The sequence below is a fragment of the Hemiscyllium ocellatum genome, chromosome 11, assembly GCF_020745735.1.
Source record: "Hemiscyllium ocellatum isolate sHemOce1 chromosome 11, sHemOce1.pat.X.cur, whole genome shotgun sequence".
Lineage (NCBI taxonomy): Eukaryota > Metazoa > Chordata > Chondrichthyes > Orectolobiformes > Hemiscylliidae > Hemiscyllium > Hemiscyllium ocellatum.
Window position 1 is genome coordinate 43886019 of NC_083411.1, and position 22636 is coordinate 43908654.

General features: G+C 44.4%; 1 protein-coding gene across 1 annotated transcript in view; it reads left to right on the forward strand.

Moving 5' to 3' along the window:
• LOC132820320 (sodium- and chloride-dependent neutral and basic amino acid transporter B(0+)-like) overlaps window positions 1–22636 on the forward strand; it is a 65955-nt gene that overhangs the window by 20642 nt on the left and 22677 nt on the right. Inside the window, exons 5-8 of the mRNA XM_060832344.1 lie at window positions 1876–2014; window positions 12424–12556; window positions 14470–14610; window positions 15373–15601. Of these exons, the coding sequence (XP_060688327.1) occupies window positions 1876–2014; window positions 12424–12556; window positions 14470–14610; window positions 15373–15601 (642 nt within the window). The remainder of the gene's footprint in view (window positions 1–1875; window positions 2015–12423; window positions 12557–14469; window positions 14611–15372; window positions 15602–22636) is intronic.

A 22636-nucleotide genomic window follows, 5' to 3' on the forward strand; every position in this document is an offset into this window, starting at 1 on the left:
CTGACAGAGTCCCTTTGGTATTTCAAAAGCTGAAATTGCCTTTGCTCTCTCTGACAGAGGTACTTGCCAGCAGCCTCTGTGCAAGTTCAACTTAGAAATGTAAGTTACTTGTTCCACTTTTTCGACACAATCCTCCAACTGTGGAATTGGATATGCATCAGTCTTTGTAATGGCAGTGACTTTGCAATAGTCCCCACACAACTGTTGCGTACCATCTGGCTTTGGCACCATGAGAATGGGTGAGCTCGAGTCACTGTGGCTCACTTTGATTATGCCATCTTGGAGCTTGCACTCTATCTCCTTCTGAACCTATAAGAATGTTGCTCAATCGCAACAGCATCCCTATATCTACATTATGAACAATTAGATTAGTACTTCTCAGTTTATTTCTGCATATCTCCCCACATGATAGTAACAACTCTTTCAGGTCATTTCAATTTTCTTGTGGAAGGTAACTGTATAATTTATCCCATTGTCCAATTTGATGTAAGGAATGTCCAATTCAGAGTCCTGTGATTCTTTCCTTCTGTGCTGTAATCATTAACATCTTCTCCTCTTGCTTTCCTTCCCTTTCAAAATACTTTTTGAGCATATTCACGTGACACATTCTGTGAGGTTTCTTCCAGTCTGGAGTCCTTATCAAGTCGTTCACTTCACTCATTTGCCTCTTGATTTGATAAGGTCCACTAAACCTTGATTTTAAAGGCTCACCTGTTACTGGAAGAAACACCAATATCTTCTCCCCAATTACAAAACTGCGAATTTGTGATTTTTTTATCTGCTTCCTGTTTCATTGTATGCTGTGATACTTTTAAATGCTGTCTACCCAACTCTCCAGCTCTATTTAATCATTCTCTAAAATTTGACACATGGTCAAATGGATGGTCTCTGAATTCTGACTTATTAATTTCTCCTCAATCAATTTTAATGGTTCTCTTACTTCATGCCCAAAACGTAATTCAAATGGACTGAATTTGGTTGATTCTTTTAGTGCATCTCTGATCGCAAAAGTACAAACAGAACTCCCTTATCCTAATCATCTGGATAAACCTGACCATAAGCCATCATCATGGTCTTCAATGTTTGATGCCATCTCTCTGGCACTCCCTGTGATTCAGGATGGTACACAGTAGATTTGAATTGCTTTATTCCCAAGTTATCCACAATGTCCTTGATTAGTTTGGATGTGAAGTTTGATCCTTGATCCAACTGGATCTCTCTGGTAGTTCCTCTCTGCCTACTTCCTCATCCCAGTTTGCAGCCTCCCTCTGTAAACCACCCTCCCAACTCCATGTCATCATTTGGAGCCTCCTCCATCCTTGCCCCACCCCCTATAACAGGTAGCAGCCCCTGGATTTTCATTGGTTGACAGCAGTCCCTGAGGAGTGGAGTTGTGTTGGGGCTTCCAGTGAGGCCCAGAGCTGCACTGAAACATTCCCAGTGACTCACTCATCACAGTCAATTATCTTCCTGGCAATTTGTCCAATCAAAGGCTGTTTCTCTCCTGCATTAGCTGCTGATTGGCTTAAGCCTTTATACGGCAAATGTGAGAGAGAAACAGCCTGTGATTAGGAGAGATGCTGCTCAGAGATTCTGTCTCTCTCCTGAAGAGACTGACCTTGTTCTGACAGGTCACTGATGGACAGTGCTGGTTTAACCTGGGCCCATTTGCAGGCACAGTGCCCAGTGATTGGAACTGTCTGCAACTCTCCCTCTCCAAGATTATGCTGTGATCTCTCTGAAACAAACTCCATGGATTCAACGAGATAGTGCTGAGTCAGTCAGAGTGAAACAGTGGTTCTGATTCTCATCATTAGAAATCAAAGCATCATTCCCAATGAACTGTAATTCTAAAACACATTCCACATTTTCCAGACCCACTCTGCAACCTCACCCTGGATGATGGATATTTTAAATTCGTTAATACAACATGGCTGCAGGCAAACAATGAAAGTTGTCCACATGGATCAGAAATCTCCATTCCTCATCAGGGTCCGAGTGAGCAATACTGGGAGTAAGTACATTGCTACAGAGAGCTACATCTATACCTGCATAGCTGGGCCAGTAACTCCTCTTGGGAAGGTCAGTTGGTGAATGTCCTGTTTAATGCGACAGTAGCTGTTTGATTTCAGTACAGCTGTTATTTACATCATACTCCTGTTACAATACAACAGACTGGAATCAATGTCCTTGGGGGATCTTTTGCTACTGCTGTTGGGAAAGTTTTAAACTAATGTGGCAGGGGGCTGGGAACCAGAAGAGAAAACAAATAGGCAGCGAGGTGGAGATTAGAGACTGTAAGAATCATGAAGATAGCATTAATAATGGGAAGAGTAGGCAGAGAGCAGATGAACGCAAAAGATCTGGTGGCTTGAAATGCATCTACTTTAATGCAAGGAGTATAGTGTGTAAGGCAGATGAACTTAGGGCTTGGATTGGTGCCTGGGAGTATGACGTTATTGCAATCACAGAGACTTGGTTGAAGAAAGGGCATGATTGGCAACTAAATGTTCGAGGATATCGACGCTTCAGACATGACAGGGAGGGATGTAAAGGGGGGTGGGGGGCGATGGGTGGAGTTGCATTGCTGGTCAGGGATGATACCGCAGCTGTGCTAATGGAGGATACTATGGAGGTCTTGGGTAGTGAGGTAATACAGGTGGAGCTGACAAATAAGAAGCATGCAGTTACGTTGTTGGGACTGTATTACAGGCCTCCAAACAGTGAGCATGAGGTAGCAGAACAAACAGATCAACAGATCATGGAAAGATGTAGAGGCAATAGGGTAGTGGTAATGGGGGATTTTAATTTTCCCAACGTTGACTGGGATACACTTAGCATCAGAGGTCTGGATGGGGTAGACTTTGTAAGAAGCGACCAGGAGGGTTTTCTAGAGCAGAATGTCAATAGTCCAATGAGGGTAAGGGCCATATTGGACCTGGTACTGGGGAACGAGCCAGGACAGGTGGTAAAAGTTGCGGTGGGGGATTTCTTTGGGAACAGTGAGCACAATTCTGTAAGTTTTAGAATATTCATAGATAAAGATGAGAGTGGTCCTAAGGGAAGAGTACTAAACTGGGCCAAGGCCAATTCTATCAAAATTAGGCAGGAGCTGACAATTTGTGGATTGGACAGAGCTATTTGAAGGGAAGTCCACGTTTGAGATGTGGGAGGCTTTCAAAGATAGGCTAAAGATAGTGCAGGATAGGCATGTCCCTTTGAAGGCAAAGGATAGGAAGGGCAAGATTCGTGAACCATAGATGACAGGAGAAATTGTACGACTAGCGAAGAGGAAAAGGGAAGTATACATAAGGTCTAGGCAGCTAAGAACAGAATGGGCCCTGGAGGAATATTGGAAGAGTAGGACAAGTCTTAAACAAGGAATCAAGTGGGCTAAAAGGGGTCATGAAATCGCTTTAGTGAGCAGCTTTTAGGAGAATCCCAAAGCCTTTTATTTTTATATAAGAAGCAAGCAGATAACTAGAGAAAGGATTGGTCCACTAAAGGATAATGAAGGAAGGCTGTGTGTCGAACCTGAGAGAATGGGTGAGATTCTGAATGATTACTTTGCATCAGTGTTCACTGAGGGGTGGATTATGATGAATCTTGAGATTAGAGGTAGAAGTTTGAATACTCTGGATCATGTTGGCAGAAGCAGGGAAGATGTGCTGGATAGGCTAGAAGTTATTAAGGTGGACAAATCCCCTGGAAAACTTGCGCCCACACCTCCTCCCTCACTTCCCTCCAAGGCCCCAAGGGATCCTTCCATATCCGCCACAAGTTCACCTGTACCTCCACACACATCATCTATTGCATCCGCTGCACCCGATGTGGCCTCCTCTATATTGGGGAGACAGGCCGCTTACTTGCGGAACGCTTCAGAGAACACCTCTGGGACGCCCGGACCAACCAACCCAACCACCCCGTGGCTCAACACTTTAACTCTCCCTCCCACTCCACCGAGGACATGCAGGTCCTTGGACTCCTCCATCACTAGAACATAACAACACGACGGCTGGAGGAGGAGCGCCTCATCTTCCGCCTGGGAACCCTCCAACCACAAGGAATGAACTCAGATTTCTTCAGTTTCCTCATTTCCCCTCCCCCCACCTTGTCTCAGTCGGTTCCCTCAACTCAGCACCACCCTCCTAACCTGCAATCTTCTTCCTGACCTCTCCGCCCCCACCCCACTCCGGCCTATCACCCTCACCTTGACCTCCTTCCACCTATCACATCTCCATCGCCCCTCCCCCAAGTCCCTCCTCCCTACCTTTTATCTTAGCCTGCTTGGCACACTCTCCTCATTCCTGATGAAGGGCTTATGCCCGAAACGTCGAATTTCCTATTCCTTGGATGCTGCCTAACCTGCTGTGCTTTAATCAGCAACACATTTTCAGCGTTTCGGATGGGATCTGTCCCAAGTTGCTGAGGGAGGTGAGAGAGGAAATAGCTGGGTCCCTGACAGATATCTTTGTGGCATCCTTTAATACAGGTGAGGTGCCAGAAGACTGGAGGGTTGCTCATATTGTCCCCCTGTACAAGAAGGGTAGTAGGGATATTCCAGGTAACTACAGACCAGTGAGTCTGATGTCGGTGGTGGGAAAATTGCTGGAGAGGGTACTGAGGGATAAGATCTATTTATATTTAGAATAAAATGGGCTTATCAGTGATTGGCAACGTGGTTTTGTATGGGGGAAATCATGCCGTACCAACTTAATAGTGTTCTTCGAGGAAGAGACCAAGTTGGTAGATGAAGGGAGGGCTGTTGATGTCATATACATGGACTTTAGTAAGACGTTTGATAAGGTTCCCCATCGTAGACTAATGGAGAAAGTGAAGTCACATGGTGTGCAAGGTTTTCTAGCTCAGTGGATAAAGAACTGTTGAGCAACAGGAGACAGAGATAGTAGCTGAAGGGAGTTTCTCAAAATGGATAAAGGTGACCATTGGTGTTCCACAGGGGTCAGTGTTGGGGCCACTGTTGTTTGTGATATAAATAAATGACCTGGAGGAGGGAACTGTTGGAATGATGAGCAAGTTTGCAAATGACACAAAGATCGGTAGAGTAGCAGAAAGCATAAGGGACTGTCAGAGAATACAGGAGCATATAGATATAGATAGCAGAAAAGTGGCAGATAATTTTCAATCCAGACAAAGTGAGGTGATTCATTTAGACAAGATTAATTCTAGAACGAATTGTACAATGAACAGAAGAGCCTTGGGAAAAGTTGATGAGCAGGGAGACCTGGGAGTGCAAGTCCATTGTACCTACCACAGGTGGATAGAGTGGTCAAGAAGGCATAGAGGATGCTTGCCTTCATTGAAAGGGGTATTGAGTATAAGAGCTGGCAAGTTCTGTTAAAATTGTCCAAGATATTGGTTCAGCCGCATTGAGAATACTGTGTACAGTTCTGGTTGCCACATTATCAAAAGGGTGTGGACGTTTTGGAGAGGGTTCAGAGAAGGTTTACGAGGATGATGCCTGGTATGGAAGGTGCTAACTATGAAGAGAGGTTGAGTAGATTAGGTTTGTTTTCATGAGGAAAAAGGAGATTGAGGGGCGACCTGATTGAGGTTTACGAAATCATGAAGATTATAGACAGGGTGGATAGAGACAAGCTTTTTCCCAGGGTGAAGGATTCAATAATGAGAGGTCATGCTTTTAAGATCACAGGTGGAAATTTTAAGGGGGATACATGCGGCAAGTACTTCACAAAAAGGATGGCGGGCATCTGCAAAGCATTGCCAGCAGAGGTGGTAAAGGCAGGCACAGTAGATTCATTTAAGATGCATCTGGATAGATGCATGAATACATGGGGAGCAGTGGGACACAGATGCTTAGCAAGTTGGTGACAGGTTGAGACAGTACATTTGGATCAGCTCAGGTTTGGAGGGCCGAAGGGCCTGTTCCTGAGCTGTAAATTTTATTTGTTCTTTGTCTTTTATAACATCACAATAGGGCTCCTTTGTTAATTAACAGCTTCTTGATTTCTAACACGATAGGTTTATTAGCAACACTTATACAATGAATGTTAGGTGAATTGGCCAATGGTTAGATAAATTGGCCATGCTAAATTGTCCATAGTGTTCAGGGATGTGTAGGTTAGGTCCTTTAGTCAGGGGTAAATGTAGAGTAATAAGGTTGGGGAATAGGTCTTGGATGGTTACTCTTTGGAAGGTTGGTGTGGACATATTGGGCCAAAAGGCTTGTTTCTACACTGTAGAGATTCTATGAATATTGAATATGTCTGTTTATGTGTTTATTAACGAAGAGATTCAACACAGGAATTCCTAAAGATTATATAGTTGAAATTATCTGCGATTGATATTCCTTTCTCTGTGATTTTAATTGAGTATAGTATTATGTTTAATCCATAGAGGGGGATTTGAGGGAAACTGTCTGGGAACAGTTCTGCTGTTCAACAATGTGATGGAGCTGAATGATTGGGAGATTCTGTGACTGACCCAGGTAGTTTTAACAGTGCAAGGTAAGGCAGTCAATGAAGTACTACCAGGAACGCCATCAAATCCAATCAGCTCTCCAGGGATTTTCATCAACACTCCTCACTATTTAAACAAAGCGGAGAAGCACAATTTTATGTCCGGTTATGTCAATATGTGTACGCCACAATACAATGGTTTAGTTCAATTTTCAATCTCCATATGCTACGTGATCCTTTCAGACATTTAGCGATAAGGTTAGGATTGCGGATACTCCTTTCCAAATAAAATTGGGCTTCCAGTAAGTTCAGAGAGGAATTGTGTGACTTTAATTTGCTGAGATTTAATTTAAAGAGTCTTATCTTTGTGAAGAAGACTGTTTGTACATAGAGGTGAACTAACCTTTAAGGATGCCTTCGAGTAAAAAATGAGGTCTGCAGATGCTGGAGATCACAGCTGCAAATGTGTTGCTGGTCAAAGCGCAGCAGGCCAGGCAGCATCTCAGGAATAGAGAATTTGACGTTTCAAGCATAAGCCCTTCATTTAAGGATGTCTTCACTAACAGTATTATTGAGAGACTGGGTGAGGACAGTCATGATCATGAATCTTTTGCTGCATATGTAGCGAGCACGTAATATCTGGAATATTCCAGATATACTGGCTGTCAATCAGACAACGAGTGAGAGGAATTGGGTGATATCTCTCTCACTGAATCAGACCCAGAGCAGATGAAACATTCAAGGATTAGCTCCCCTTGTTAAACCAAAATGCATTCCACTGTCAGACATTGTGTAGGATGAACAGTATGACAGTTCCAAGATATTGGAGATTACAGAAAGCTATCAGCATGGAACAAGGGCTCAGTGAAGATATTGGAGAGTTCATTGTAGCTTAAAGGAAACTGTCCAGCCATTTTAATTGGAATGAATTTAACGAGAGAGAGAGCTTAGCAGTCAGATTTGTGAACAGGTGAAAAAGTGCAAGAATTTCCACTGAGCTCCTGACACAGTTTGGGAAATAGCATTGTCCTTGAATATGGCAGAACAGAACTCCAGAGAAGTCAGAGGTAACAACAGTGAGGTCTCTGCTCAAGTAAATAAAGTGTAGCTGAGTAATCTGAAGGTCGCAATGAAGCCAAAGTCCTGTTTCCAATACTTGGACCAATGCTGGGCACAGAATTGTCCTTTTGTGAATGTGGTAGTAGAATTACAAGAAGGATCAGTCTCAGCAAGAAATTCCAGATGAAGCAACATGGAGAAAGTACTAGCAGAAAGAAAATGACTTTTCACATGGTTCTCAAATACCAGCAGGTCAATGAGAGGTCAGTACAAATTTAAGCAATGCTAAGATTACAGACAATTATTCATTTGCTGGTGTTAACTCTCCACTCACTGTAGACTTTCCAATCTGTCTTGCAAAAATATCCCAAAAACTTGATATTTAAAAGGAAATGAATAGAAATTGAAATAAACCATTAAGTACTTTGTTGATTTTTAATGTTGACATTGTTGGTAATTCCATTCTGAAATAAAACTGAATTGAATTTTAATCAATTGATGGTTTTAAGAACAACGAAGGAAGAAAGAATAAAGAAAATTTATAGCCCAGGAACAGGCCCTTCAGCCCTCCAAGCCTGTGCTGATCCAAATCCACTGTCTAAATCTGTTGCCCAATTCCTAAGGATCTGTATCCCTCTGCTCCCCACCTACTCATACATCTGTCCAGGCACACGTTAAATGAATCTATCGTGTCTGCCTCTACTATCTCTGCTGGCAACGCATTCCAGGCACCTATCACCCTCTGTGTAAAGTACCTGCTGCACGTGTATTCCCCCTTAAACTTTTCTCCTCTCACCTTGAACACATGACCTCTCATTCTGGAATCCTTTACCCTCAGAAAAAGCTTATCTCTATCCACTCTCCCCATACCCTTCATGATTTTGTAGACCCCAATCAGGTCCCCCTTCAATCTCCTTTTCTCTAATGAAAACAATCCTCACCTACTCAACCTCACTTCACAGTGAGCACCTTCCATCCCAGGCAACATCCTCATAAACCGTCTCTGCAATGTCTCCAAAGTGTCCACATCCATATGATAATGTGGCAACCAGAACTGTGCACAGTATTCTAAATGCGGCCGAACCAAAGTCTTGTACAATTTTAACATAACCTGCCAGCTTTTATACTCAATATCCCATCCGTTGAAGGTAAGTGTACCATATGCCTTCTTGACCACTCTACCCACCTATGCAGTCACCTTCAGAGTACAATGGACCTGAACTCCCAGGTCTCTCTGCCCATCAACTTTTGCCAAGGCTCTACCATTTACTCCGTACCACAGCCACATTTGCTTCCTCAGTGCCTGCCTCCGTAACCATCTCATCCCACACGGACTCTGGACCACCTTTAAACCAGCAGAGTTCAGACCCGAACAGGACAAACAGTACAGACTACAGATTCAAAAATACCAGCAACAGTTCTCCTTCAAAATCCTCCGCACCACGCTTGCAGCAATGCGCCGGCACCTAACCTCTCTACAGTCAGCCCTGCCTCAGCTGAGGGCCACACTCTCTCAGAATTGCAAAGGACCCATTCTGTACTACATCGTCAGGAGAATTCATACTCTCAACAAACAGTATTTCAATTCCATCTCAAACATCAAAAACTGTAAGTACAACAAACTTTTATCTGCCCACCTCCATACCAGCGCTCCTAAAACATTCCAGAAGATTCCCCTGGCCTCAGAAACAACTCAGACGCCATTAGCCTTGCGACTGATGCAGCTACCACCTCCACGCTGATTGACGATGTCACTTCCGCCCTCATCATGGCCATTCCCACAACCACTAACGCCCCTCACAATTCCTCATGCATCACACGTGACATCACATCCACCCCTCACATCATCGCTGATGTCACACACTCAGTGACTGCTGCCACCCCTACTGCCGTGTCTGCCACCACTTCCGCCCCCACCAGCACCACTCACCTGCATTCTGCTGACACTCCCCCCACAGACCCTACTGTCACTATCCCCATCCCCCAGAACCCTGAGGAGAACACTACCCCTGCTCATGACTCCACCCCTATTCCCCCACCATCACACCCACTCCAGTTACAGGTTCCGCCCCCACTCCCAGCTCCACATCTACACCAGATCCTAGCTCCCAGCCCTGCCGTGTTTTCACCATCCATCCATACCTCCCAGTCACTGAGGACGAATGATCAGTCCTCAGCAAAGGACTCACCTTCATCCCCCTTCGTCCACGCAGCAATGAATTTAATACACGCCGTGGCATTGAACAATTCTTACATCACCTCCGCCTCCTAGCTTACTTTCTCAATCAGAATTCCTGCTCACCTTCCGAAGACCCCTTTGCCCACCTCCAACACACTGCATCTACCTGGACACCCCGCACTGGCCTATTACCTGCCCTCAACCTCTTCATTTCCAACTTCCGCCGGGACATTAACCGCCTCAACCTGTCTACACCCCTTCCCCACTCCAACCTCTCACCCTCACAACGCGCAGCCCTCCAATCCCTCTGCTCCAATCCCAACCTCACCATCAAGCCAGCGGATAAAGGGGGCGCAGAGGTAGTCTGGCACACTGACCTCTACACCGCTGAAGCTAAACGCCAACTCGAGGACACCTCTTCCTACTGCTCCCTTGACCATGACCCCACCCCCCCATCACCAAACCATCATCTCCCAGACCATACAGAACCTCATCACCTCAGGAGATCTCCCACCCACAGCTTCCAACCTCATAGTCCGGGAACTCTGCACTGCCCGGTTCTACCTCCTTCCCAAGATCCACAAGCCTGACCACCCTGGCCGACCCATTGTCTCAGCATGCTCCTGCCCCACTGAACTCATCTCGACCTACCTCGACACTGTCCTATCCCCTCCAGTCCAGGAACTCCCCACATACGTTCGAGACACATCCCACACCCTCCATCTCCTCCAAGACTTCCCTTTCTCCAGCCCCCAACACCTCATCTTCACCATGGATATCCAATCCCTCTACACCTCGATCCACCATGACCACGGCCTCCAAGCCCTCCATTTTTTCCTCTCCAAACATCCCCAACAGTACCCTTCCACCGACACTCTCATTCGTTTGGCCGAACTGGTCCTCACCCTTAACAATTTCTCCTTTGAATCCTCCCACTTCCTCAAGACCAAAGGAGTAGCCTTGGGCACATGTATGGGCCCCAGCTATGCCTGCCTCTTTGCTGGCTATGTAGAACAGTTGATCTTCCGTAATTCACCAGCACCACTCCCCATCTCTTCCTCCGCTATATTGATGACTGCATTGGTGCCACCTCGTGCTCCCGCGAGGTGGTTGAGCAATTCATCAACTTCATCAACACATTCCACCCTGACCTTAATTTACCTGGACCATCTCTGACACCTCCCTCCCCTTCCTGAACTTCTCCATCTCCATTAATGATGACTGGTTTGACATTGACATTTTTTACAAACCCACCGACTCCCACAGCTACCTGGATTACACCTCTTCCCACCCTACCTCTTGCAAAAATGCCATCCTGTATTCCCAATTCCTCCGCCTCTGCCGTATCTGCTCCCAGGAGGACCAGTTCCACCACAGAACACACCAAATGGCCTCCTTCTTTAGAGACCGCAATTTCCCTTCCCACGTGGTTAAAGATGCCCTCCAACGCATCTCATCCACATCCCGCACCTCAGCCCTCACACCCCACCCCTCCAACCGTAACAAGGACAGAAAGCCCCTGGTACTCACCCTCCACCCTACAAACCTTCGCATAAACCAAATCATCTGCCGACATTTCCGCCACCTCCAAAAAATCCCCACCACCAGGGATATATTTCACTCCCCACCCGTTTCCGCCTTCTGCAAAGACCGTTCCCTCTGTAACTACCTGGTCAGGTCCACACCCCCCTACAACCCACCCTCCCTTCCTAGCACTTTCCACTAACACCGCAGGAAATGCAAAACCTGTGCCCACACCTCCTTCCTCATCACTATCCAAGGCCCTAAAGGAGCCTTCCACATCCATCAAAGTTTTACCTGCACATCCACAAATATCATTTATTGTATCCGTTGCTCCCGATGCGGTCTCCTCTACATTGGGGAGACTGGGAGCCTCCTAGCACTTTAGGGAACATCTCCAGGACACCCGGACCGATCAACCACACCGCTCCGTGGTACAACATTTCAACTCTCCCTCCCACTCTGCCGAGGACATGGAGGTTCTGGGCCTCCTTCACCGCCGCTCCCTCACCACCAGACGCCTGGAGGAAGAATGCCTCATCTTCCACCTCGGAACACTTCAACCCCAGGGCATCAATGTGGACCTACAGTTTCCTCGTTTTCCCTTCCCCCACCTCACCCTAGTTCCAAACTTTCAGCTCAGCACTGTCCCCATGACTTGTCCGGACTTGTCCTACCTGCCTATCTTCTTTTCCACTTATCCACTCCACCCTCTCCTCCCTGACCTATCACCTGCATCCCCTCCCCCACTCACCCATTGTACTCTTTGCTACTTTCTCCCCACCCCCACCCTGCTCTAGCTTATCTCTCCATGCTTTAGGCTCACTGCCTTTATTCCTGATGGAGGGCTTTTGCCCGAAACGTCGATTTCGCTGCACTTTGGCTGCTGCCCAAACTGCTGCGCTCTTCCAGCACCACTAATTCAGAATCTACCGTTTACAGTATAGTTCTCTTGAGAATTAGAACTTCCAAAATGCATCACCTCACATTTGCCCGGATTAACTTTCTCAGCCACTCCTCCATCAAATTCTCCAGTCCACCTATATTCTCCTGTATTATTTGATAGTTCCTATGCTTTCTGCTACTCCACCAATCTTCATGCATCTGCAAACTTAGTGATCAGATCATTAATGTCCTCTTCCAGATCATTTATGTCTGATAGTAACTGTGTGTAATTGACAGTGTCCTTGTATAATATGTTTCTCTGTTGTCTTTTATTCTTAGTAAAGTGGTTTTACGCCGTTCCAGTTCAATGGATGAGACTGGGGAGATACTCTGGTATTTAGCTCTTTGTCTGCTCCTGGTCTCTCTGATACTGGGAGCAGCATTATCAAAAGGAATCAAATCTTCAGGAAAGGCAAGTCTTGAATAGAGTTAAAACTAATGACAAAGTACAAATTTTTGCAACAATAAAACTAGAATTTAGAAGCCCTTTTGTGAAGTAGCTGTTTATCTCCCAGGTGATGTTGACAGTGTCTCATTGAGGAGCAGCCGATCCATAATACATCAACACTTCGGGCCTGAGGGAAATGTTAGTCCAAAGCCTTTAATCTCTGTATCATTGGAGAGCAGAAATATGCCCAAAGATACCCATTGGGATCATGTGGAAACCCTGACACACAGATCAACGTGTAAAATGACCAAGAAATTGAATATTCTGATGGACAATTTCCCTGCTCATTGAGACCTTCCATAATGATTTCAACTTAGTTCCAATGTACTTAGCTGGATAGCTACCCAGGAATTGTTTGACAGATTCATAGAATCATAGAATCACGATAGAATCCCTACAGTGTGGAAACAGGCCATTCAGCCTAACAAGTCCACACCAACCCTCCGAAGAATAACCCACCCAGAACAATTCCCCTACTATTCTACATTTAACCCTGACTAGTGTACCTAACCTACATATCCCTGAACACTATGGGCAATAAACTATGGCCAATTCACCTAACTTGCACATCTTTGAACTGTGGGAGGAAACCAGAGCACCCGGAGGAGACCCACGCAGGCATGGTTAGAGTGTGAAAACTCCACACAGACAGTCACCCGAGGATGGAATCGAACCCAATTCTATGGCACTGTGAGGTGGCAGTACTAACCACTGAGCCACTGTGCCTCCCCATTCAAAACATACCAAACGCTTTGGCAATGATATGGTGGCAGCAGTGGAAGTAGGTGTGCACCATTTGAGGGAGATTGGAGAGAGGTTGTGGAGAGATCAAGCTTCATAAATGTCTTCAGCTACAATGAAGCCTTGATTGATTCCACCATCCTCCTGAAGGTTTAGGAGCATCTGACAGGTCTGTTAATACACACAGCATCTCAACATCCTCCTCATCAGCATTCTTCTGTATACATCCCCACCTCTTTACCTGAGTCCACTGTAACAGGACTTCCTGTTGACCTTGCTCTGCACTGAGCTGGAATGTGAATCATTCTTGTTTGGCTGTAGTCCACTCACACCCGGTGACTCACCACATGTTGGTCCTAGTTCGATACCAGCCTCCAACACAAGTGTCGTACCAGTGTTTGAGTTGGTGTCTGAGTGTCAGATCAGGAGCGTCTTCATCAAGGTGGTACAGATGCTGTCCTCTTCCTCCATGGGACACAGAGACTGGTCAGGCTTGGGATCTAAAAGTAGACAATTAGAAAAGAGATGAGGTTTGGATGAGGGTGGGCTGGGTAGTAAGATGTCCATTGTCACACTGTAACCAGAATTATGATTACAGCAGAGAACAGGATGATGGTGAGGTGCATTTTGAGAACAGCAGAAGGAATAGTCCTTCTGTTTTGCGTAATGTATCCAATTGCTGCAACAAAATAAAGTTTGAGGTAATATAAATCAGAAAGCAAAAACACACCATCATACTCAGTTTACTCCCTGCAGCACTGTTCCCTGTGATACTGTGATCCATCTTAGGGGAACTCAGGAGATGCAGACATTATCGTTATCTCACTGGTTCTAACCATTTTGTTGTGTGAAGGATCAGCTGAATAACTGAAGGTGTGTGGAAACAATGAGACCTGGGTCTGACCCTGGTAACTGGATTGTGAATGAGGGTAGACTGAGTATCTGGGTGTGGGATATGAGTCTTGTTGGGGTTACTGCTGCTGAACAATGGACATTGCATCTGGTGCAGTGTTGAGGAAATATCCCTTTCTGTTTCATTCTCGACATTGATTACTCTCCTATTAGTGTACAGTTCAGTGTGGTCAATGATGTCCCAGTAATACAGGGAAATCTAACAAGTTACTCTCCACACTCAGGTGGTTTACTTCACTGTGACATTCCCGTACGTGGTTCTGACCATACTCCTGATCAAAGGGCTTACCCTGGAGGGAGCCAATAAAGGAATTCAATTCTACATTGGGAGCCAATCAGACTTCTCCAAACTGGCTGATGCTGAGGTAAGTGTAATATTCGAGTTGACTGAAGTTCACATTGTTTAATATAATTGCTTTTTATTTCAGTTTGATTTTGTTGACAACCTGGAATCGCCAATTTTAAAACCTGATCGTTGCTTTAGGGGGCTCTTGTTTAAATGCCACAGAACACTCAGTTTGGGTGTTGCCAAATTTTGACAGAGCCCCATGGTAAATCATAATGAGTTAGTTTACAGTTTCTATCATGCTGCTGCTTTCAAGCGGGAATTGTTGGAGAGGGCTATGGTAGGGAGGGAAAAGATAAAATGTCATGGAATGGGTTGGCAAGGGTTGTGATGGGAGAGAAGGGATTGGAAAACTGGGTCAGAAAGAATGAGAGGGAACTGGATTCATTGAAACTTCTTCTTGATGACTTCTTTCTGAAATGTTAGAAAAGAACAAATCATAACATTTTCGGGTGACTGAATAAATATTGGGTGAAATTGGAGAAAATCGTGCTCCTCACTCTTATCAACATTTTTGGTCTGAGTGAACATGGAAAGTGATGGGGAGTTGTATCCACCAATCAGATTATTGTATTGTGAAATGTACCGCTGATGATCTTCGATAAGAAGGAAGTGTGAGGTTAGTCTATGTGCATGTGACGAAGAGAGAGGAAGATTACTCATTCATTGTGGGACCAATCCCCAAACCACTCCACACTCCTCACAATAATGCAGTTTTCTCAGTTAGATGAGGTGAAGGGAAATCTCTCAGCACTAATTAATTCTTCCTTTGATTTACCAGGTTTGGAAAGATGCTGCAACACAAATTTTATATTCCCTTGGAGTTGCCCTGGGACCTTTAATAACTCTGTCATCCTACAACAAATTCCACAACAACTGTTACAGAGATACCATCGTTGTCTGTGTTGTTAATTGTGCTACGAGTGTGTATGCTGGGTTTGCCATCTTCTCAGTTCTTGGACACATGGCTCATGTACAAGACAAGCCTATCGCAGAGGTTGTACAGTCAGGTAACTGCAGAGTCAATCTTCCTGCTCTGAGTGAATGCAGGAGTACAGCATCACATGATGTCTCTCATTTGTAAACTATCCTCTTGCAGCCTTTACTTTGTAAATATTTATTGTGGATCTCAATGGAATTCTGAGCTGATAACAAAGGAAACAGAGTGCCTGGATAGAATGGACATGGAGAAAGATGTTTCCATGCTTAGGAGAAATTAGGACCCAAGGGCACAGCCTCAGAGTAAATCGATGAGCCTTTAGAAGTGAGATGAAATGGACTTTCTGTAGCCAGAGTGTGGTGTATCTGTGGAATTCATTGCCACATAGGGTTGGAGAGGCCAAGTCAGTGAGTGCCTTAAGACAGAGATCAGAAAGGGGAACAAGGGTTGGATGGAGAAGGCAAGAGAATGGGGTCAACAAAAATATCAGCATATAATTGGATGACAGAACAGGCTAATTTTTCTGCTCCAATATTGTACGGTCTAATAGCACACTGTAATGTTCAACAGAAGATGGGTTGAGAGGTGGGAACTCTGCAATAATTGTAAGTTGGGGATTAGACCACTGGAAATCTGGGATCTGAGTATCAGCTCTGGGATAACTCTCAAGACCAAAAGGAATCAAATATCTCTATTTAATCCCTTCTCATCCTGACCTCTTCATCATTCTCCTGCTCCTTTCCCAAGGATCCAGTGTTGGGTTTGGAGTTGATGTAATGAGGTGGATGTTTTTTTTTAATTTATTTCTGAAGAATGTGATTAGCACCACCCATTGTAATGGTGTAAGAATAATGGAGAAGCCTGAGAATGCCAGAGGGGAGTCAAGGAATACTTCAAGCACTGATAGAAGGATTCATTTAGAGTCATAGAGTCACAGAGATGTACAGCATAGAAACAGACACTTCAGTCCAACATGTCCATGCCAACCAGATATCCGAAATCAATCTTGTCCCATTTGCCAGAATTTGGTCCATATCCTTCTGAACCCTCCCTATTTATATAACCATCCAGATGACTTTTCAATCCTGTAATTGTACCAGCCTCCAACACTTTCTCTGACACCTCATTCCAGACACGCACCACTCTATGCATGTTAAAGTTCACCATCAGGTGCCTTTTAAAACTTTCCCGTCTCATCCTAAACCCATGACATTTAGTTTTGGACTCCCTCACCCTGTGCAAAAGGCCATAATTATTTACCCTATCCATGCCCCTTGATTTTATAATCCTCATCACCTCCGATACTCCAAAAGATATAGCCACACTCTTTTCAGGCTCTGCCCATAACTCAAATCCTTCAATGCTGAGAACATCCTTGTAAATCTTTTCTTAATAATTTCAAGTTTCACAGCATCTTTTCTGAAGCAGGGAGACCAGAATTGCATGCAGTATTCAAAAAGTGGCCTAACCAATGTCCTGTCCAGCCACAATGTGACCTCCCAACTCCTGTACTCAATGCACTGACCAATAAAGACAAGCATGTCTTTTTCTCTCCTGCGGTTGCAGTGGAAAGAGTGACAGCGGTGACCAGCAGCCTGATGGGAAGATGCTGGGGTGGGGAGGAGGTGGTGGTGGTGTGGTCGGCTGCTGGGTAACTGAGGCTTTGTATTTGGGTGGTTGCATTACCCCAAACACAACTCGGATAGTGTCTCCCACCCATCCTCCTCCTCTAACCAAAAAAAAAACCCTGTGCACTGGATTGATCAGGTGACTAGTCTTTCTTTCCTTTCCTTTAATTTTCAGATGGCTCATTGGGAATTTAGAATAGTGGGAATGGAGGTTATGGCATTTGAATGTTCCTCCTGCAGAATGTGGGAAGTAAGGGTCACCGCAGGTGTTCCTGCTGACTGTATCTGTGGAAAGTGCCCCCAACTCCAGCTCCTTTAAAACCATGTTAGGGAACTGGAGCTATTACTGGATGAATTTCGGATCATTTGGGAGGCAGAGGGGGTTATTGAGAGGCATAACAGGGAGGTGGTCGTACCTCAGGTCCAAGAGAGATGTAGATGGGTTACTGTCAGAGGATAGAAAGGGAACCGGCTGGCAGTGCAGGGATTTTGAGGTTCGGGATAAATTTTTGATTACTCCAGGTCAAGTCAGTATAAGGAAGGAGGAAGTGTTGGGTATTTTAAAAGGCATTAAGATTTACAAGTCCCCAGTTCCAGATGGGATCTCTTCCGGGTTATCGAGAGGAAATAGCTGAGGCCTTAACCGACATCTTTGCAGAATCATTGAACATGGGTGAGGTCCCGAAAGATTGCCACTATTTTCTCCTTATTTAAGAAGGGTAGCAGGGATAATCAAGGTAATTATAGACTTGTGAGCCTGACATCAGTGGTAGGGAAGCTGCTGGAGTAGATACTGAGGGATGGGATCTATTTACATTTGGAAGAAAATAGGCTTATCAGTGATAGGCAACATGGTTTTGTGCAGGGAGGTTTTTGTCTTACCAACTTAATAGAATTCTTTGAGGAAGTGACAAAGTTGATTGATGAGGGAAGGGCTGTAGATGTCTCATACATGGACTTCAGTAAGGCATTTGGTAAGGTTCCTCATGGTAGGCTGATGGAGGAAGTTAAGGTGCATGGGGTCCAGGCTGTACTAGCTAGATGGACAGAGAACTGGCTGGACAACAGGAGACAGGGTGTAGTAGTGGAAGGCAGTTTCTCAAAATGGAGAACTATGATCAATAGTGTTCCACAGTGATCCATGCTGTGACCATTGCTGTTTCTGATATACATAAATGATCTGGAGGAAAACATAGGTGTTCTGATTCGCAAGTTTGCTCATGACACTAGGATTGGTGGAGTTGCAGGTGGTGAAGGGGACTGTCAGAGAATGCAGCAAAATCTAAATTGGTTTGAGAGATGAGCAGAGAAATGGCAGATGGAGCACAACCCGAGCAAATGTGAGGTGATGCATATTGGACAATCCAATTCAAGAGCAAACTATATGGCAACTGAAAAAGCCCTGGGGAAAATTGATGGAGCAAGAGATCTGGGTGTTTAGGTCCATTGTACCTTGAAGGTGGCAATGCAGGTGGACAGAGTGGTCAAGAATGCATACAGCCTGCATTCCTTCAAAGGCCGGTGTATTGAGTACAAGAGTTAGCAGGTCACAGTTGTGTAGGACTTTGGTTCGGCCACATTTGGAATACTGCATACATTCTGCGAGGATGAGGATGTTTTTGAGATGGTGCAGAGGTGGTTCACCAGGATGTTGCCTGATATGGAAAGCATTCGTTATGAAGAGAGGTTGAGTAGATTAGGATTACTTTCATTAGAAAGGTGAAGGTTGAGGAGGTCCTGATTGGCATCCACAAAATCATGAGAGGTATAGACAGGAAAGATAACAAAAAGCTTTTTCCCAGAGTGGGGGACTCAATTACTTTGTCATGATGTCAAGGTGAGAGGGGAAAACTTCAAGGGAGATATGAGTGGAAAGGTCTTTGCACAGAGAGTGGTGGACATCTAGAAAGCATTGCCAGTGGTGGTGGTAGAGGCGGGCATGATATTGACATTTTAGATGTATCTAGACAGATACAGGAATGGGCAGGGAGTGGAGGGATACAGATCCTTCGAAAATAGGCGAAAGGTTTAGGTAGTCTTTGTTTCTTTGTTCTAATTTGTCCATCAATGTCAGCGAAACAAAGGACCTGGTCATCGGCTTCAGGGAGAGGAGCAAAAGGCACACCCCTACGTGCAAAGGAGCAAAGGACACGCCTCTTGGATTAGAAGGAACTTGAAGCGCATGTAGACTGTTTCATTGGAAGCAGGAGTATGTACTACCCGTCCAGTTAAAGTCAGTGAGCTGAAATGTGAATGAAATGTATAAGTTTGCATAATGGGTGGGATCTCAAACAACAACAAGAGTATAGGAAAGAAATTGAGAGCTTTGTGGCATAGTGTAAAGACAACCATCTGTCCATCAATGTCAGCTAAACAAAGGCCCTGGTTTACAGCCTTGGGAAGAGAAGCAACATACACACCCCTGAATGTATCAAGATGCTGAGGTGGAGATGGTCAAGTTACTAGGAGTAACAATCTCCAACAATGTGTCCTGGTCCATCCACATCGATGCGACAGTTAAAAAAACACACTAATGCCTCTAGCAGACAAAGAAAATTCAGTCTGTCCAAAATGACTCTTACCAATTTTTATAGAAACACCATGGAAAACATCCTATCTGGAAGCATCAGAGCTTGGAATGGGGAACCTGCACAAAACCACAGAGAGCTGTGAACTCAGCTCAGTCCATCACATAAACCAACCTTCCATCCATTGATTCCATCTATATTTCCGGCTGCCTCAGAAAAACAGCCAACATAATCCATGCCCCCTGCCATTCAGATTATACTCTTCTCCACCCTCTTCCATCAGGCAGAAGATTCAAAAGTTTGAAAACATGTACCAACAGATTCAAGAACAGCTTCTTCCCGGCTGTTATCAGACTCTTGAATGACCTCTCAAATATTAAAGTTGATCCTCTCTGCACCTTCTCTATTGTTGAAATACCATATTCTACATTCTGTTCTATTATCCTGATGTATTAATGTATGGTATGATCTACCTGCCTAGCGCAGGGAGCAGCATAATGGCTCAGCGGTTAGCACCGCTGTCTCACAGTGCCAGGGATATGGGTTTGATTCCAGCCTCGGGCGACCGTCTGTGTGGAGTTTGCACATTCTCCCTGTATCTGTGTGGGTTTCCTCCCACATTCCAAAACATGTGCAGGTTAGGTGCATTGGCCATGCTCAATTGCCCATAGTGTTAGGTGCATTAGTCACGGGGAAATGTGTCCGGATGGGTTACTCTTCTGAGGGTCGGTGTGGACTTGTTGGGCTGCAGAACCTGTTTCCACACTTTAGGGAATCTAATTGAATACTTTTCACTTATCTCCAAACAACTGACAGGAGCAAATCAAATCAAATCCAATTATACTGGAGTAGAGAGAAAAACAAACCTTGCTAACAGCACAAGAAATCCAGGCTGAGAAGTGAAATGATTTATTGGAATTTGCCGAGAGATCACATGTCATTGCTATGACATTTGGCCCTGTGGAGAGACTTTTTTAGGAGATTGGGAGCCACAACAAAATAAAGCATCAGAAAACATCCATTACTGCAGGAAGCAGCAGGAACTCCTCAACCCGTGCAAAATAATTCAAACGTCAAAATGATGAAAAAAAACAGAAAGGGAAGGCATCCAAATCTCACAGCAATAAAGCTTTAATCAGAGAGATGGATCAAAATAAATATAGAATTGGACATTTTGGAGACTGTTTTCAAGATCTAGACCAGTTCACAATTGGATATCCAGTCAGACCAGAACAAACAATACACTTTCTGTCATTGGAAATGTTGTTGTTGATTTAACTGCTCAACAAGGAGTTCGTGAAAACTAAGGAATCAGATTAACTGAACATTTTAACAGCTTTTGCCTCGACTTGGAAATAAATATTAAAGACCGTAATGTCTCCAGTTAAGAAAGAATGTTGGCTGTAAATTCTCATCAATATTTTTGTAACGGTTCTGTATCACAATTTAACACAATGCCCCGAAAGATAGAATGGATAGTCAAACAAATATTTCAATAAGATTATACTCACAGTCTCAGTCTAATTCCATAATAAATTGATGTATCTTTATCTCAACTGCAGAGTGATGAAGAAGGCATTTGACAGGAGATGTGGCTTCATTGGCCATTGCATTGAGTATAGGAGTTGGGGCATCATGTTGTGGCTGAATTGGACATTGGTGAGATCATTTTTAGAATAAAGTATACAATTCTGGTTGCCCTACAATAGGAAGGATATTGTCCAAATTGAAAGGATGCAGAAATGATCTACAATGATGTTGCTGCAACTGGAAGGTTTGAGCGATAAGGAGAGGCTGAATAGGCTAGGGATTTTTTCCCCTTGGAACATTCTTTCCAAAGTTTATAAAAATCATGAAGGGCATGGATAGGGCAAATAGGCAAGGCCTTTTCTGAGATAGGGAGGGCTAAAGCAAGAGGCAATGTTTTAAAGTGAGAGGGAAAGATTTAAAAGAGACCTGGGGGCAATCTTTTCATGCAGAGGGTGCTGCATGTTTGAAGGAAGCTGCCAGAGGAAGTGGTGGAGGCAGATACAATTGCAGCATATGAAAGGTATCTGGACAGATACATGCATAGGAAGGATTTAGAGGGATATGGGCCAGATGTTGGCAAATGGGACTAGATCAATTTAGGGTATCTGGTTGGCATGGACAAGTTGGAACAAAGGCTCTGTTTCCATACTATACATCTCAATAACTCTTCGAGAGTACCAGGTTGTGAAAAAAAAACACATTTTCTTACAATTGATACGTTTTGCTTATTTTAAAATTGACTTTTCTGAATTGAAAATGGCTGCTACCTGTCAGATAATGTGCAAATTTCCTACCAGTTCTAGAAACTTCCACCAGTATCACTATAAAAGATAAAGTTAAACCACCAATAGTTTGGAGTCTCCAACTTTCATTGTGTCGGTGTTGCATTCAACAAGTAGAAAAGAATAGTAGATAATCCATCCCCCAGTTAGACTTGGTAACAAAAAAGGGCTATCAATCTCCATTACACCTGAAAAAGCGTTGATGGACTATCATCTCGCTCAGCTAATCAACAGTAGCTGCTAACCAGGTCATAAAAATTGACTTGTGTATTTCTTCTTGCTCCTGTAAATTTACATTGTCATTTATGGAGTCTCCTTGTCTTATTTTGGTACAACCAAATCTGCAGTCTTCTAAGTATTGAACATAGCCAGATGCCAGGCATAACGCAGGTCTTAATTACCACAAAATCTAATTCTCAGACATTTTCCTGTTAGAACTGGATCAAATCTCATATTAGATTAGATTCCCTACAGTGTGGAAACAGGCCCTTCAGCCCAACCCATTTCCCTCTGACTAATTGACTTAACACAATGGGCAATTTAGCATGGCCAATTCACCAGACCTGCACATCTTTGGACTGTGGGACGAAACCCACACAGACACAGAGAGAATATGCAACTTTACACAGGCAGTCAC